General features: G+C 44.3%; 1 protein-coding gene across 5 annotated transcripts in view; it reads left to right on the forward strand.

Moving 5' to 3' along the window:
* Positions 1 to 8,032: 8,032 nt before the first annotated feature.
* LOC135896185 (serine/threonine-protein kinase Nek7-like) overlaps positions 8,033 to 19,129 on the forward strand; it is a 68,989-nt gene continuing 57,892 nt past the window's right edge. Inside the window, exons 1-4 of one of the 5 annotated variants that reach the window (XM_065424554.2) lie at positions 8,038 to 8,252; positions 8,305 to 8,506; positions 8,810 to 8,872; positions 11,411 to 11,521. In XM_065424554.2, coding sequence (XP_065280626.1) covers positions 8,330 to 8,506; positions 8,810 to 8,872; positions 11,411 to 11,521 — 351 coding nt within the window. In that variant the 5' untranslated portion in view covers positions 8,038 to 8,252; positions 8,305 to 8,329. Of the gene's footprint in view, positions 8,507 to 8,809; positions 8,873 to 11,410; positions 11,522 to 19,129 lie in introns of all 5 variants that reach the window. The other 4 variants (XM_065424555.2, XM_065424556.2, XR_010562623.2 and 1 more) reach the window with 4 other exon arrangements.

Genomic DNA, 19,129 nt, shown 5'->3' on the forward strand with positions numbered 1-19,129 from the left:
AAGAATAATATGCACACACCATGCAATGTGAAAAAAAGCAAGCAAATGAAGTGCAAACTATTAATCATGATTGACATTGCTAGAAAACACAAGCATGAGTGACGTCGTGAGTTAACTGCGACATCATACTAAATCCATGCAAAAAACCATGTTCGAACTTACATGGGCATTATGCGATTCAATGAATTCAACAGTATGCTTATAACCTATGTATTCTAACATTTTACTTGAATAAGGTGCTAAGAAGATCAATCTATATATATAGCTACAAATGCCTTAGTCACCAGATTTGAAAAGCGGGAGGACTTTCGTTTGTTTCAGAGATGAAAGAATACCTGTTGTGGGAGAATGCTGAGAAATAACAGCGATACTGAGGAGTCCATTGGGAATAATATAATGTACCAACATGCATTAGGAATTACGTCAGGATCTCCAAATTTATTAAATTTGCAGACATACTTCTATATTTTAACAATAATATTAAGACATACAAATTTTAAAAAGAAATGCCACTACGTTAGTATTTGCCATAGCAAATGATTTCCTAGGGGTGCATGTACAATGGTACCCAATTGAATATTGTACAACTAAAGCTCTACCACATGTGTTTGACCCCTGTTGATTGCAAGTCGCACAAGCCTGTTCCCTTAGTGAGTGAAACTCAGTGAAAGAAACTTGGCCTTCTTTGTGGAGCAAAGACAGTTGGCAAAAATGAAGCACACAAAGGTAGAGAGGTTTTGGTATAGCCTGCACAGTGAAAGATCCACTCAAGATCCAGGTGCTGTACCATATCTTCAGAAGATAAAGCATTCATCTAAACACAAGCACAGGGTGTAAATGATCGCACTCCGATGCATGTGATACATATATGACAATCACCACGAAAGCCTATCGCATTACTATTACTTCCACAGGTAATTTTCATGGCTGCTATGGAATGGCTGTCTCGCTGCACCACAATCTATAGCAACTAATACACTGGGCATTTCAAATGGTTCATGAAAGCGGGTTGGGCCCTGGCCAGACTGAAGCAGCGGCACTCGAGAGACACTTTTCAACGCCCAGCCTCGTGTGAGTCACTTGACACTCGTCACGGACACTTGCTGACATTGCCTTCAGGCGGGGACAGGCCTTTCTGTTAGATTCACGTTTCACGTCCAGGCTTTCGTTACTAGGCTTCTGCGTGCGTAAGGCGACGCGAAATGTTTGAACGCACTTTGCTCATCTACAAAAGGCGCCCTTACTTTGCACAGCGATTTGGAAATGTGTATGCACCCTACATCGACGTCAATGCCGACGCGCACCACTTCTGCGTTTTCGAGCTCGAGAGCAGTGTGTCGACGTGGTGTCCAAGGCCAAATAGGCATCCGACTTTGCCAGACGGCGTACACACAACTTAAAGAATCGCTACAGACGACACACCCTGCAATATGCATGATCCGTGTCGGCACCATATGCAGTCGGCGCTGTGCTACCACGACTCTTCGAAACCGACAGTCCAAATGAGGCGACATGTCGTGCTGTTTCGTGGATGCAGCACAGTTCGTTCGAAGCTTCTGTAGCTTCGTAACGGCAGCGTTATTCGTACTCGCCGATATTACACAGTGACCCAATATGCAGTCGGCGCTGTGCTACCACGACTCTTCGAAACCGACAGTCCAAATGAGGCGACATGTCGTGCTGTTTCGTGGATGCAGCACAGTTCGTTCGAAGCTTCTGTAGCTTCGTAACGACAACGTTATTCGTACTCGCCGATATTACACAGTGATTTGTACACACCACACAGCCACAAGGAATCGCAACGGTCCTCCCACTGCGTGCACGCGTGTAGGCGCCGACAGTCATTTTCGATTTTAAAACGCTGCACAAAATAAATGCTTTATTTATTTAGGCGTAGTGTATTTAACAACAAAACGATAACGTTAGCATTTCATGTATTTTTTTCTAAGTTTTCTTTTTGTGACGTCATCATGCGTGGCAGCAGCGGACTCCACTTGGGGTCGTCTGCTGCCACGTGCGTGCACCCAGCGCCGCCCTAACTCTACCGCGCACCAGCGTGTTTACAAGGGCTGGCCGCGAGAGGCGCTCGCCACCGCACCATAAGGAGGAGAGTACAGGCGAGGGAAGGGCAGCGCGTTTGCGGCTCACGTTCCAGGCAGGCATAGTATGTTATAGGAGGCGTTGGCACGACCTACTCCAGACCTGCACAAATCTCCCTCCTCCAGCACGCCTGGTCTAGTTCGCCCCTTTTGCCGCTAGGGAAAGAACATACTAGCAAAGTGGCGCTAGTTATAACCTATTCGCTGTCGTCTGCTCTTGTGATTTGTTCAGCGCTTGTCTTGCCATTACGGCAGGCACAAAGCGTTTGTATTGGCGGTAAATGGATACATTCACAAATATACAAAAGAAAACATATTTGCGAATGCTTTGCGTTTGAATAGTTAAACTAGAAGAGGAGGAGCAGTGCAAGAGATGTAAACAACGAGTATACAGGTGACCGCTGCAATGCTAGATCGACGGCATAAATTTCCCTTTCCTAGCCTCCGTAAATGACTGGAAAAATTGTTTAATAAGATTCATAGGATTATCTAGCTTTTTTCAGTTGATTACAGATAGCCTAATGTCGTAGATGACATTAGGATTTATTGCTGTGTGCCGTACGTAGTGAAACGAAGACGATCTAGCTGGTAAAAGTATAGTAAAAGATACTGAATAAGTCCTCCGCCCGATATGTGCAATAGGCTGATCGATTCTGTTTCAAGAGAAGGTGAGCATATCTTGTTTTTATTGTCGTTGGATGTCTAGCTCAGTAGAAAGCTTCCAAAAAATTAAGCGATCCCAGTGCTTTAGAACGTGCTGCACTGCAGGCCTTAAAAATCGTGTCACGGAACTCTTTTCAAACTGTAAAGCTAGCTTTTCTGCGTGGTACGGCGGCAGCATAACGGTGGTGCTTAAGATACGTACGCAGTGAAGCTGTGTGCGTAATTCACTTTTTGAACTCGCGACGCATTCACGGACAACTTTTAAGAGGTAAAATGAGTGGTAATCGTTCTATCGTCGAACATTACGGTGGCTTCAAGTTTCTAAATAGCGCGGACGCGAATTTTACAACATGTACAATGCAACTGTTGTGTACATTGCGAACTCTATACACAATGTGATTTATAATAATCTGCTTGAAAAAGGCAATAGGAGCAGCTATTTTAACCCTATTTTGGAGAGCTGCGGTACGCTCCGACGTTTTTTAGGTTCGGGCAGTCAACTTTTGGAGCCAAGTGACCGATCAAAGTCTTGTGACATCACTGTCACTGTGTTAGCAAAAATCATCAACTAGAGAAGCAGTTCGTCACAACACAACAGCTGCCGTACGCCGCACAGCCGCCTACCGCGTAGCAGACGGATGGATGTTATGAGCGTCCCCTTTGGAACGGGGCGGTGGCTTGCGCCACCAAGCTCCTGCTACTATGCTACCTAATATCCTACCTAGGTTAACCAATGAAAAAAAAAAACACTATGAACTACCACGTCCAAATTTTCTGATACCCTATTGCGAACTGTGCTTTTGTAAGTCTCCGTCCTTCTTCCACCAATCCTCCAATCGCCTCTTACTGATGTCTATTGCGGACCTGTTTGCTTTACCACTGCTCCCGCTGAACCCAAGAGCTTCAAGGCTCGAGGCCAGTGGTGCCTAAATCGACCGCTGGATAGACGTCTTCACATTCCAATAAAATATGCTCCGTCGTTTCCCTAGCTTTACCGCAGCAAGCACATATGCTTCTTCTTCCTTCTTATATCTCGCTTTATAGGCGCGTGTTCTAAGGCATCCCGATCTCGCTTCGAAAAGTAATGAGCTTCCCTTGGAGTTATCATAAATGGTTTCTTTCCTAATTTCGTTTTTTCCCCTTAAGTAGTTACTCATTTTCTTTTCCATTGCCGCCACCCATGAGATTAATTCAGCCTCTCTGACTTTCCGCTTGACCTTGTTTGTTGCTGTGTTGCCCACCCCACAGGCCGCATACTTGCTGGTAAGCTTCCGAGTTCTTTTCCTCCACTGTGAATCAATGTTTTGCCTGTACAGATACCTGAACACTCTCCCAGCCCATTTACTTTCCTCCATAATCCTCAGCCGTTCTTCATACTCAATTTTACTGCGAGCTTCCCTCACTTCAAAACTAGTCCAGCCCATATCCCCTTGCACAGCGTCATTTGTAGTCTTCCCGTGAGCGCCCAATGCGAGGCGACCCACTGACCTTTGGTTCCAGTCGAGTCCTGATTGTACCCCTGATTTAAAGCAAACAACCGCATTTCCAAAAGTAAGTCCTGGAACCATTACCCCTTTCCACATACCTTGGAGGACCTCGTACCTATTGTATCCCCATAGCGCTCTGTGCTTCATTATGGCTGCATTTCTCTTCCCCTTGACTGTTATGGTTTTTTCCTGTGTTTCCATATATCCGTTGCCATCGTTTATCCATATACCAAGGTATTTATATTCTGTTACCCGAGGTATTTCTTGGCCCTGTATCTCCACTGTCTGTTCACTGTTTTCATTGAATACAAAGCACCTGATTTTCTAACACTAAATTTCAAACCTAAATTGTTGCCTTCCTGTCCACAGATATTAGCCAGACGTTGCAAATCACTTTGCTTGCTGCAAGCAACACAATGTCGTCCGCATAAAATAAACCTGGGAGTTGCTGCTCTATTACTGTACCTGCCTGTTTGTATATGAGAGATTAAACCCGATATTACTTCCTTCTAGCGCCCTCTCCATCCTCACCATGTACATCATAAACAGCAGCGGGGATAAAGGGCACCCCTGCCTCAGTCCCTTGTTGATATGAACTTTCTCCGCGCTCCTCATCCCTTCCCATATTCAACGCAAACAGTATTTTCTAGGTAAATCTCTCTCAAAAGCTGTATACAATCGTTACCTAAGCCTTCCCCTTCCAGAATATCCCACAAAACGCTGCGGTCTACGTTGTCGTATGCTCCTGTAATGTCCAAAAAGGCGACATACAATTCGGTCTGCTTTCTGCTTTTGATATTTCAATACACTGAGTAAGAACAAACAAGTTATCATCCAAACGCCTACCTATTCTAAAGCCATTCTGAAGCTCTCCCAAAATGCCATTATTTTCTGCCCATGCTTGAAGCTTTAATTTGATTGCCTGCATTGCTAGCCTGTATATTACCGATGTAATGGTCAACGGTCTATACGAGCTGAATTCTGTCTTTCTCCCCCTTACCTTTATAAATTAAATTCATTCTACTTTGTCGCCAACTGTCCGGTATTCGTCTATCTTTTAAAGTTTTTTCAACTGCTTTCACGAGAGCTTCCTTACTTTTTGGTCCCAGTTCATTTATCAGCCTAACGGGAACCTCGTCTAGCCCTGTGGCTGTGCGCTTAGGAATTTTCTCTTCCGCTTTCTTCCAGTTTAAATTTGTAAGCACTAGCTCCTTTCCCCCTTGGGTCTCTTTCATGCTCTTTTTTTCTTCAAATACAACCTCGTCCTTGCCTTGGAAAGATTCGGCTGTTACTTTTTGGATGTAATTTATTGCTGCTTCTCCTTCCAGTCTGTTTTCGTCTTCGTCTAGGATATGTTGTTGTATTGTTGTTGACTTCCTGCCTAATAATTTAGCAGGTTATTTAACAGGTTATAAAAGCGCCACCTACGGCCGTCGGTTGAACGAACGTGGGCGAAAGCACGATCTACTGAACTACAGACCTGCACAGATCTCCCTCCTCCAGCACGCCTGGTCTAGTTCGCCCCTTTTGCCGCTAGGGAAAGAACGTACGAGCAGAGTGGCGCTAGTCATAACCTGTTCGCTGTCGTCTGCTTCTGCGATCTGTTCAGCGCTTGTCTTGCCATTTCGGCAGGCACAAAGCGCATGTTTTGGCGGTAAATGAATAAATTCACAAATATACAAAAGAAGACATATTTGCGAATGCTTTGCGTTTGAATAGTGAAACTAGAAGAGGATGAGCGGTGCAAGAAATGTAAACAACGAGCATAGGTGGCCGCTGCAATGCTAGATCAACGGCATAAATTTCCCTTTCCTAGCCTACTTAAGAGACTGGAAAAATTGTTTAGAAAGATTCATAGGATAATCTAGCTTTCTTTAGTTGATTACAGACAGCCTAATGTCGTAGATGACATTAGGATTTACTACTGTGTGCCGTAGTGAAAGGAAGATGATCTGGTAAAAGTATAGTAAAAGTACACTAGTAAGTCCTCCACCCGATATGTGCAACAGTCTGATCGATTCTGTTTCAAGGGAAGGTGAGCATATCTTGTTTTTAATATCGTTGGATGTCTAGCTCAGTAGAAAGCGCGCAAAAAATTAAGCGATCCCAATGCTTTAAAACGTGCTGCAGTGCAGGCCTTAAAAATCGTGTCACGGAACTCTTTTCAAACTGTAAAGCTAGCTTTTCCGCGTAGTACGGCGGCAGCATAACGGTGGTGCTGAAGATACGTACGCAGTGAAGCTGTGTGCGTAATTCACTTTTTGAGCTCGTGACGCATTCACGGACAACATTTAAGAGTTAAAATGAGTGGTAATCGTTCTGTCGTCGAACATTACGGTGGCTTCAAGTTTCTAAAGAGCGCAGACGCGAATTTTACAACGTGTACAATGAAACTGTTGGGTACGTTGCGAACTCTATACACAATGGGATTTATAATAATCTCCTTGAAAAAGGCAGTGGGAGCGGCTATTTAACGCTATTTTAGAGAGCAGCGGACTACACGCTCCGACATTCTTTAGTTTCGGGGAGTCAACTTTTGGAGCCAAGTTACCGATCAAAGCCTTGTGACATCTCTGTCACTGTGTTAGCAAAAATCATCAACTAGAGAAGCATGTTCGTCGCAACACCACAGCTGCCGTACTACTTACAACGCCGCACAACCGCCCACCGCGTAGCAGACGAACAGGTTATAAAAGCGCCACCTACGGCAGTCGGTTGAACGAAAGTGGGCGCAAGCTGCTCCCATAGAAGCCGGATATCTGTGCAGGTCTGGAGTTCCAGTAGGTCGTGGTCTGGAGTTCCAGTAGGTCGTGTACGAGCGCTTGTCGGCGCCCGCAGCAAGGTCGATTCAAATAGGTCGCGAAGCTTCGGGCGAAAAGCGGTTCAGTACAGATTGTCACCGACATCAGCATGGGGGGTTATGGGAGCAGCGATCGAAGCGCGACTATGTTTGGAGGGAACAAACATTGGGAAAGAAAAATGCCTTTTTTAATTTAAACGAGACACAGTTAGATTAATTCAACGAAAATAAAATTCCTAGTCAATTTTATATATTCGTGGTGAGTTAAATAAATACGTTTATTTTATTATTATTAATAAATGCATTTCTTTTCAGCGCCCATCGCTACAGGGGGCGTTGACGCCACTATCACTCGCAGTGCAATGCACGTCTTGAAATGGGCAGAAAGGCGCACTCGTATCACCTGTTGAAATACGCCCCCCTCACAATTTGTGCTTTCTTGCTTGTCGAAGTTTGTTTGAATTTGGTGACGCGGGTAGCTTCAGTGCTTCTTAATCTGTTCAGTCAAAAGTAGTGAGTTACGACCGCCAGGTAATTGTGTAGTTGTTTTCGTGCGACTGCGCTGGCAGACGGACTTGGCATCCGACAATAGGATCAGCACTCTACACCTAAAGCTTTCGTCGGCCTCCAAAGAAAGTATGTTCGGCGCAGGGATGCGATTCCGACAACCGTACGGCTGGCCTGTTCCTGCATCGCTTTCCACGCTGAAAGCTCGAAACGCCCATCAAGTCGAATGGCGGGGCATTTGAATATACAGCTCCAAAGGAAGAACAACAAAACAAATTTCGCGCCTTCGAAAACAAAATGACGTCACTTCTGGTTTTAACGGACATGGCGTCACGTTATTTTTTTTTCCGCCGGAAGTGTTCCCACCACATACAGATGGCGCTAAGCCCCATGAACCGGCGATGGACCGCCATGTTTTGAACGTATGGGCTCCTATGGAAGCTTCGCTACCAGGTATATTTACCTTGCCCGCAGCGCGTGACCATCCGCTCAGCCAATCCCAAAGATCCATAACGATGCGAACTGTTTTAACTCTCCTCATGTCTCCTCTGTCACCACTGTTTCGCTTTTCTTCTGCCGCCGTTTGCGGGGCGGGCCGGCTTCCCCCCATGTGAAAGCAGAAAGACGCTGACAAGTTCCGCCGCAGCCGAACGCGACAGGCGAGTCGTTGTTCGGGGCGGTGTGTGCGACGAATCTGTAACAACTTTGCTTCTGTTCCCTGGTTGAACAGCACGACTGTTTATCGCAGCTCCGCGCATCCGAGGCGTTTCGAGATGGCCCATGCAGCCGCGGTTGGATTGCAGCCGTCGGGCGCGGGTTTAAAGCGCTGTGGTGGAAGTGGTCTGGGAAACTTCGAGCTCCTCGACGAAATAGGCACGGGTAGCTTCAGCGTGGTGTACAAAGCTCGAACTATCCAAGACGGCGCACTTGTGGCCCTTAAGAAAGTTAAGGTTCGTGCATCGCGCGATCAATTTTGACACGTTTCACGCTTTGCTCAGCCGGGAAGGAATCCCATCTTGTCAAACCGCTACGATTCCTTTGCGCTTGATTGCCATTCACATATTCATTTGACGGTCCATTGAGCACGATACGCGCATGCTTTTTTTTTCAGCTTGTCTCTTCCTGATTATTATATATGTGCGATCGCGGTGTGGTACGTGCGCTGTCGAGCATTTCTGAGCTGCTGTAATTGACCTGGCACTTTGAACACATACGAGCGCCTGCCGTAAACGTTCCATTTTGCTCACTTCCAGGTGAAAGACATGCGTGACGAAAAGGCCAAAAATGACTGCGTGAAGGAAATAGCCCTTCTTCAGGTAAACATAGTAGTTGTATGTTGTATGTATGTCACTTGCGATTACATTTTTATCAGCAAGCGCGATGTTTGGCCGAAAGGCGATTTCTTCATTTTCTTGCGCGCATTTTACAAAGATCACCAATGATGTCTGCAAATATCTAAAAATTTGCGAGCAAGTGGGATAGCTACCATGGATAAATGTCTTCACGGATAATCTTGAAGCAGGCAGTGCTTTTATGAAAACCAACCCAAAGTGTCGCAGGAACGAAGCTTGTGCTTTTTCTGACAGCACCTTTAGTTGGAATTTTCATCTATCTTTAACTAATATTAGTTGGTATTAACTTTAACTGACCGCGCGTATAGGCATTTATTTTATGTTTTCTCATTGTCATTTAACTTTCTGCTTCTACATGCATGAAACTCAAATTTTTCTGTTCAGATCTTATAGCAGTCTATTTAAAAAGTGCGCCGAAGCAAGTTTGACTCATATACAGGGATCTTAAAAATTCAGTAGCTGTGCACTGCAGCACATATTATAATAGGCTTTAATTTCATGCTTGCAATATTATTTCAGAATTGATTTGTTCATACATGTATATCGGTTATATTAAATGCTTGAATACCTGTTGCAAACTAGCACACTTCGTCAGCACGTTTATACAGCAGCAGCGCTAAAACTGCTAAGGGACTCTTCATTCTGCCTTGAGATTTCGTAGTTTCTGACGGCTACTTTCCTATATAATTTTGTTAAGTTTGTTCATACATGGGTCAACTATGTGAACCTCCTCCTCATTTCCTGAAGCATTGTTGTACTCAGCAGAAACGGAACATTTCTTCTTTTTTTTCTCAAATGACCCAGTAACCAATGTCAAATTACAAATGGTGATGACAGTATGAAGCTGTATGTTTGTAGGCTTGTGAATTAGCTTTACTGATCACACACAATTAAGTTTGTACTGAATTCTCGAAGCATCAGTTGAAAAAAAAATTAAACGAATCTCGTACAAACAGCAAGAAGTGAGCTGAAACTGGTAAAGCAGTTTGCTTAATTAGTAACCCATGGCATCCTGCAACATTAGCTTGTGTGAGACCTAGCACAAACTACTGTAGTTATACTTCGGAGCTTGTACCAATGCAGCCAATGATGAGCGTTGCTTATCATACATCAGAAATGTTAGAAACAACATGGATTTACATGTTGCTACAGATCTTCTCTGTGTGCAGTGTTACAACAATGTGCCTGCATGTCTTTATCAACAGTTTTGCAGTGTTTTGCATGCTGTTTATGAACAAAGCCAGTTTGAGAGCTGGTTGCTTTGAAGAAGTGCTTACATAGGTTTTCAAAGTTGTAGAATTTCTGCCACCAATTTCTCGCACATAAAAGAAATGATGCTTACCAAATATGAAGGCACGGACACACAAAATATTTCAATTCGATACTAAAATTGGTCTTGAAATGCTGGACTTGGAATCATAGATATGATCATAATGTCATGACAGAGAGCAAGATTTGGTAACACCATGTAGCAATAAGGCTATAGGTATGATGACATTATCAAGCTGCCATGGTAGCTTAGTGGCTATGGCATCGAACTGCTGAACTCGAAATCATGGGTTCGATCCGGCCGCGGTGGCTGCAATATAATATAGGTGGAATGCAAAAATGCCTGTGTACTTAGATTTAGGTGCCCATTAAAGAACCCCCAAGTGGTCAGAATTAATCCAGGGTCACTTTGGTAGGCCTTATAATCATATCGTGGCTTTGGCACAGAAAACCATAGAGTTTAATTTAATGATGGCATTTAAAAAAAAATGAGCAATAGTACTGTATGTGTTTGTGATGGCTGCATTTGCATATGGAAGCTGCAGTGATTGTGGGAATGGAGCAAGCCAATGTATTGTGATGTCAGGACGAGTCCGCCGCCTATGTACAGAAACCTAAATTAGCTTGTAGGCTTGTAGTAACAAGTATTGAAGCAAATTATTTGGGGCGCTCTTGCACTTGCTGCAATTTTTTTCTGTGGTTTAAAATGTTCGAACGTTCACTAACAAAAAGAAAATATGCAAGTAGAAAATTTCAGGTTATAGAATGCTTTTAAAATGTAACGTGAAGCCAGAAAATAAAAATGTTATCATGTTTTAGCATGATGTACTGAGTGTTGCATATGAATAGGAACACCAGGTATACATGGCTGTTCCAGCTAAACCACTTGTTCGATTTCAACCCAGATTTCACGCAGGTAGCATTTTGCAGTGTGTTCAGTTTATTACCGCATTATTTAGCATTGACAATAAAACCAATGTGGTCATCGTCTGCAACAATGTCACTCAAAAAATGTTGATTTTGCTGCAATGGAATGGTGATAGCATGTGTGTCTGGCTCTTGTAGGAGTGGTGAAGATGATTATGATGGAGATAAGTGCATCATTTAACCAAGGTAAAGCATATTTTGAGGTGGCATAATCCCAGTAATCTCTCTTTTCCACAAGCCTGCAGCCTTTCTTCCCACATTATATATATATATGTATACATATATATTTTGTTTTCTTTTCTGCAGAAGCTAGATCATCCGCACATTATAAAATATCACAGCTCCTTCATTTGGAATGGGGAACTCAACATTGTACTTGAGCTAGCAGATGGTGGTGACCTGGCACAGTTTATAAAGGCAAGTTTCACTACATATTTTACGCATGCAGAATGGCGAGTAAACATGAAACATTCTTTTCTGTTATTATGCAGTTGGTGCTTTTAGCCATGACTGCTTCACAGAGTAAAACTGAGATGAAGGTACACTGTAAAATGTGAATGAAGGGAACATTAGAGCATTGCGCCAGCACTTTGTGCAGCGTCAGCTTCTTTGAGCACCTAAAAAAGCAATGCACTGTGAAAGTGCGAAGAAGGCGGCAGGCACTGCCTTCAGTGCATCACCTGCTGCAAACCTAGGCGCTGTCCGGCTTGCTGCCATGGGAAATGGTTTGGATTTGTCACTTCTCTGGCCGTTCAACCTGTTCTGTGCGTGGAGAACCTGTCCGCTGTTGACAGTGGGTGCGTTCCTTTTCCTTCCGGCCAAGCAGGCTACAGTGCCTTGTACAGCTCTCCAGTTTTTAATCCTGTCACAGGTACATTAACTGGCACACCTTGTCTCAGAGTGCACCTGCGAGAGTAGCAAACGTAAGGTTCATGCATGCGGAATGTGCTTCTATCTGAGCATCGTCTAATAGGCTATCTCATTCAGCCCCGCATGGCCCCTGCTGCTTACAGCTTCCAATGCAAGCACGTATATTATTTTGAGCAAGCAATGCGTAACTGCCATCTGCTGAGATTGACCATAGCTCTTGTGCACACACAGTAATTACAGTAAGCGGTTGCAATGATAAGCATCAGCAACTATGTCAAGCTGAATGGAATAGCCCAGCAGACAACGCTCAGACAGGAGGACTCTGAGCCCATGCATTTCCCTTGCTGCTTTTGCAGATGTGCTTCATGACACATTTACCATTATACCGGTCGATGCTGCTGCAAAGTTATTAAAAAATTGGAGAGCTGTACAAAGATAGCTAAAGCAAGTAACATTGGGACTCTGACATCACAAACTGATATGACAAGACAGTCAGTATGAAGTGATTGAAGTGGCACTTGTGTAATTAATAGGGGTACGTGTATAAATAGTGAATTGAATACCGGGTATTGCTGTGTTTCTGAAACTAAAAAAAAAAAAAGAGAGGAGTTGGTAAAAAGAAAAAAAACTTGAGTCATATACTCCGTTACAAGCAATGCAGTTTGTAAGTGTGTTCGAATGGGTACCTTGTAAATGAGCGAAAGGTGAAAGGCCAGCTAAGTTTGACAAGTGCTTGAAGCAGTTAACAGACTTAGATGGGCTAGTTGGTTGCTGGCTTGATGGAACATGGTTATAACGGCGCAGTTTGAGGACAGGACACGGAAAGAATGCACATTCAGCAACTTTCCTGTGTGCATTCTTTCTGTGTCCTGTCCTGAAATTGCGCCGTTATAGCCATGTTCCATCAAATGCTTGAAGCAGCCAGTGAACCATGTGCATGGATTTTCTTCAATGAAGCAGGCTACAATAATTATACTAGTAGCCTTATATAATTTGCCATAATTGAATATCAGTTTTTCAAATTTAAATTCTGTGATCCAAACAGAAATATTGAAGTCATGTTAAATTTTTTTTTTATTTGTAGGATGCAAGTTGTCTGTGTTTGTACTTTTCAAAAAGGCTTTGACAAAGGGAAAATGGCATTGGTAGCTTAATTCTTGCTGTTGCAGTTGAAGGTAATCCTTGTGGTTGAAAGGAAGTTCAACATTCCACCACCATAACTCCGTGTGGCACCGGCTACCTCTCCAAGGGCTAATCTCGTACACATATGCAAATACACAAGAAAGTTGATGGTAGAATAGCCACCACCGTAGCCAATGGTATAGCACCGTGCACGTAATGCAGAAGGTGTGGGTTCTGCTTGCACCTGTGGCAAATTCTGTTTTTGTCCACTTTCAGTTCCATTTTTCCCATTATTTCTGCATTTCAATAAAATATAATAGTTACTTTCTCTGATGCTTTCTCTGGCTTCATTGTCTGTTTGCTGCATATGATTATAACAAAGAATAAAGCCCCTCGTTCCCCTTATTCTTGTTGGTCATTATTTAAGGACAGAGTAACTGTGATAATGCAAATTTTTTCACAAAAGCCTTATATTTCTGTGGAAGACATAATTATGCATACTTTTTTTGTTGTAAAATGTAATTTAGAAAAGGTGACTACATAGGGAAGCCCACCTTCTGTCACATGTTTTTTTCACTGAACTATGAATTTTTAATTCAAATTCAGAATGGAGCTTAACAATGCATACTGCTGGTCTAGTTGGTTCATACTCTATAAATTGGACTATCAAGGAGAACACCACACTGAAGAAGCAGTTTTCCTGTCTTCTTCATTGTGGTCTTGTCCTCTTCAGCGCAGTACAGATTTGTAGAGGAGATATTGGTGGGCTGGTTGGCTGGTCATTGCTGTTGTGAAAGGCGGTGCACTTGTGGGAACATCCACATGCAACAAAAGAGACAAACACATGTGTTGAACAAATTTGTAAAGTCATGATGTGGTTATGCTTTAAAAATTAACCTGAATTGTTTACGGAACGTTAGAGAAATCCTGTATTTTTTACCAGTTATCGCAATTTTTTTCCTGTCCTTCAAGGGTCAACATTCTGTGCTTTAATAACAATTTTTAAATTTCACTTATGCATGTGGCACTTGTACTGTCCTGGACAGAAAATTCAGTATCAAATATGGAGTGCAATATAGAGTAACTGCCTTCCATATTGCTTTCTATGAGAAAGTGTGAAATAAGCCTTCAAATTAACTGGATATGAATAAATGAATTGCCTACTGAAGTGACCAAGTACTTTTTTTTTTTTGCAAGTTTTGCAGTGCCTGGCTTTGCAGCAAGCCCTCTGAAGGAATGCAAGCATTGTTAAAAGCTGGTTGTTTGTGAAGTGCTGGCTGCAAACTTTGATGTTTCTCTTATTGTGAGTTGCTGTATACATAGTATAACATCCATTTGTGAAGTTGTTAGTTTCTTTTTGGAAATTAGCAATTAGTGCATAACAATGCTCACACACATTCGTGGTTAGGAATTGCAAAAGCTGAATGCAGCAGGCATTTGTGCCTTATGCAGGGCTAATTAAATAGTTCCATATTGTTGCATAGAAGTGATGGATACATACAGCCTACAACAAACTGTTTCTACATCTAAAAAAGAACTGACGAGACTTATTGGGTAAAGTTGTTCCTACTAAGAAGAGATGCAGGTTGGCAGAGCCAATAGAGACATGATGGATAGTGTACAATCAGCCTTTGTGTATACTGCATCATCGGGCATTCTAGACATTGTCATTGCAACAATTATGGAAGTTCTACATGTGTTGCATGCAGCAGCCAAGCCTGTTTGTCTGGAACTGGCTAGCTACAACAGTCGTGACTTAAGATTGATCTGATGCTATGAGCACATCTCAAACAAGGTATAAAACTGGTTATAACACTGATAGCACTTCTAAAACTAAAGTGCAAAGGAAACCCACACTTTCAAGCACACATTATTTTTAACATGTATCATGCCTCTCAATATTAAAGCTGTACAAAAGTCTAATATTAACACGGCTTGACTGCGGAGCAATAGTCTATAATCCTGCTGAACCTAGTGCTCTGAAAATGCTAGATCCTATTCACCACTTAGGCATTCACCTTGCTACAGGTGCCTTTAGGTCTAGTAACCCTGTGCAAAGCCTCTACGTCGAATCTCACGTATAGTCATTGCACTACCAAAGGACATACTTAACTTTCTCCTATGCCCTGAAAGTTAACTCAGATATTAAACATCCTTGTCTTTCTACTATTCGCTACTTGTCCACTGCTAGGCTGTTTCGTAACCGCCTAGCCACTAGTCCTCTGTCCCTCCGGTTGGAAGCTCTCTCAGAAAAAACGGGTCAGTCTTTTAGAGAATGTCCTAATGGCTCCTACACGGCTTCCACTGCCTTGGGAGTGGAAGACTATCCAATATGACATCTCTTTCTCAGAAACATCGAAATGAGCCCCGGAGGCACACATATAGTCACATTTTCTGGAAGTTTAGGAGGAGTACTCCTGTGATGAATTTTACACAGATGCTTCAGTCTCCTGCTGGTGTTGCTTATGCGGCTCTGGGACCCTCATTTTCAACATCTGGAGCACTAAACCCCCCCACACCAGCTTCCTTACAGCGGAAGCATATGCTATACTTAAGGCTATTCAACACATAAGGCTCAGAAATATCGCTAAGGCTATTGTCTTCACAGACTCATTAAGTCTAGTGAGAGCCCTGATTAGCCAACGAAAATACAAGAACTCCGTTTTGAATGAAATATATACCTTGTTGTGCTCCGCAAATATGTGCAACCAAGTGATCGTCTTATGCTGGGTACCTGGCCACAGGGGTATAGAAGGCAATGTAGCTTCTGACGAAATGGCTACATCAGTGAGTTTTACTCACAAAGATGGAAATATCCCCATCCCCGCCACAGACCTAAAGCTTTTTCTGCGCCGTAAATTAAGGAATCATTAGCAAGGCGAGTGGGTTACACAAGCAATGAATAAGCTTCACATGATAAAACCCAAACTGGGGAACTGAATAAGTGGGAAAACAGCGCGGTACAAGGAAGTACTTCTTTCCGGATTAAGAATAGGCCACACATACGGTACTCGCTCTTATCTCTTGACTGGGGGCGATCCTCCGACTTGTATTAAATGCGCCAATAGTCTGACAGTCTTCCATGTTCTTATTCAGTGCCCTGCAATAGAAACAGAGGAAAAAGTATTTCGCTTCTGCATATCGCAAGAATGTACCCCCTTCACCCTGCATTTTTTTTCTTAGCAGTGAAACGCTTTTTAATCTGCAAACAGTCTTAAATTTCTTAGCCGAAACTGACACCTTGAAAATCATTTGGCAATGCAACTTTTAGCACGTGACTAACAACCCTGTATTCAAGGGCTCTCTTGAAACTCTGGTGTCACTGTTATGTTTTGTCGCATCATGTCTTAACGAAAGCCCATTGCCATAGCCCACATAACTACCTAGTCAGCGTCATTATTTTAGCACCTATATATTCTACGCCACTTAGAGCAATAGGTTTTAGGCCCTTTTACAGCCATGTTGGATCTACCATGAGAAATTCATTGTGCACGCCATCCACAATACATTGTCAACATTACCTCTTATCATGGCGTTCTTTGGCCAAACCTGGCCCTTGCGCCATAAAACACCTCACATCATCATCATCATACCTCTCAATAAAAAAAATATTATTTTAGGGCCAAATATGCAAACACACACATTGGTGTAAGCAGTTTCTCCTATCTTGATATTGACACGTGTACTTATCTTTATCGCGCAACCACGTTTCGCCGCTTAACAACTGTAATCGCAGAGCGAGGGACGCGCCTGCATGTATCCGACGTTTCTGGAAAGTTATCGACGCTTCTATCTGCGTGTCTGTTGTCGCCGAACCTTGTGTTATCAGATTTCATCGCGTGACACGAATGGTGTAGAACTTTGTGGAAGACACGCGGGTCCCATCAGTTAATCTGGAACATTCGACGACTGATCTATAAAAGCCGACGCGCTTGACCCGCTGATCAGATTTTCGACGATCGCCGAGCGTGTTCGCCGCTTTCGTTGTGCTATAAGTGTAGCCTGTTTTGTGGGCACAGGTTCGCCCAATAAAAGCTAGTTTTGTATTCCACCGTACTGCTTCTTTCTTCACCGTCACTACCACGTGACATCTGGTGGAGGTGCTTGTGCGTTCATGTACCGAACGCCCCCGCAAAGCCGCGATCCAAGCCCAAAGCCCGAGGACAAAACTAACATCGCCGAAGACCAGCGTGCTAGCCGCAGACTGCAAGGACTGCCCCCAGAGCACGGACTTCTACCTGAGTCGACAAAGAAGATCGTGGTCAAAACAACCCCAATGGCTGCCCCAGCGTCCCCCGTTATCCTACAACAACCTCGGGACCCACCGACCTTCCATGGAGCAGCGACTGAAGACCCAGAATCCTGGTTGGAGACCTACGAACGAATCGCGACTTTTAACAACTGGGACTCCGACGACAAGCTGCGGCATGTATACTTTGCCTTAGAAGATGCCGCCAGAACGTGGTTTGAGAACCGGGAGTCGACCTTGACGACATGGGACCTCTTCCGTACCGGCTTCCTGCGCACCTTTACGAGCGTCGTGCGCAAGGAAAGGGCCGAAGCCATGCTGGATGCCCGAGTGCAGCTACCTAACGAGAACGTCGCCATATTCACGGAAGAAATGAAACGTCTGTTCCGCCATGCCGACCCGGATATGCCTGAGGAGAAGAAAGTCCGCCTTCTCATGCGTGGTGTGAAGGAAGAACTTTTCGGCGCAATGATACGAAGCCCACCGAAGACCATAGAAGAGTTCCTTCGCGAGGCCACCAGCATCGAGAAGACACTCGAAATGCGGAACCGGCAATTCAACCGCCGTACAAGCTCTACCCACTACGCCGGAGTTCAGTCACTCGCCGCCGCCGACCTACGCGAGACCATCCGAGCTGTCGTACGGGAGGAGCTACAAAAGCTGTTCCCATCATCACAGCCTCAAGTGGCTTCGATTGCCGACGCCGTGCGTGAGGAGCTCCAACAACAACTTGGAGTAGCCCCTGAATCGCCGCAGCGTGAGCCGCAAGCGATGACCTACGCCGCCGTCGCACGCCGTCAAGGACCCCCTCGAAAATCTGATCAGCGGGTCAAGTGCGTCGGCTTTTATAGATCAGTCGTCGAATGTTCCAGATTAACTGATGGGACCCGCGTATCTTCCACAAAGTTCTACACCATTCGTGTCACGCGATGAAATCTGATAACACAAGGTTCGGCGACAACAGACACGCGGATAGAAGCGTCGATAACTTTCCAGAAACGTCGGATACATGCAGGCGCGTCCCTCGCTCTGCGATTACAGTTGTTAAGCGGCGAAACGTGGTTGCACGATAAAGATAAGTACACGTGTCAATATGGTATCCTTCTAGCAGTTCATTTGCATTTGTAAATTGGCTCCTTCCTAGAATATTTGTCACAACAAGTTGTCGCTCACACTAAGTGCATCGCAGTGTGCAGGTAAATGAAACCTCCCCCCACCCCCACCCCCTTTAGATTTAAAGCGTCAGCTGATGCTCCTGCTCTGGCAGTCATTCACACGTCATCCTGTCTGGCAGATGCGCACCTGTCAGAAAACATATGCAGACCACGGGTTCACCAAAAAACTTACTTTATTCATAATTTGGATGCATAAACGGAAGTTGACGAGTGCACTGGAAAGCTTTCCAATGCAAGTTAGAACTGCAATCCTTAATTTGAAGTTACATTTATAGGCAGAGAACAAAATCTGCTTGGTCACAGGATCCGTGATTTGTACATTTTTGCTCAGGAAAGTGCACCTTGTCACTTGTCAGTGGTAGTCTGCGTCAGCAGGCGTTTGGTGTGTTGTGGCACCACGTACCCGAGCACGAGGGTTGGCCCCTCCCGTGTGTAGCCGTGCGCGGCTTAGCCGTGTCTGGGGAAAGGGGGATCCTGGGGGTTGAGCCGATGCTGGGTGTTTGGACCTTTAAGGCCCCCCGGCGGAGGCAACACACCTCTTCGGCCTCGGCTTCGCATAGATGGCACCTCCAGGCTGACCGACCTAGAGGAAATAGGCAGTCGCCTTTT

This window comes from Dermacentor albipictus, unplaced genomic scaffold, assembly GCF_038994185.2.
Source record: "Dermacentor albipictus isolate Rhodes 1998 colony unplaced genomic scaffold, USDA_Dalb.pri_finalv2 scaffold_17, whole genome shotgun sequence".
Classification (NCBI taxonomy): domain Eukaryota; kingdom Metazoa; phylum Arthropoda; class Arachnida; order Ixodida; family Ixodidae; genus Dermacentor; species Dermacentor albipictus.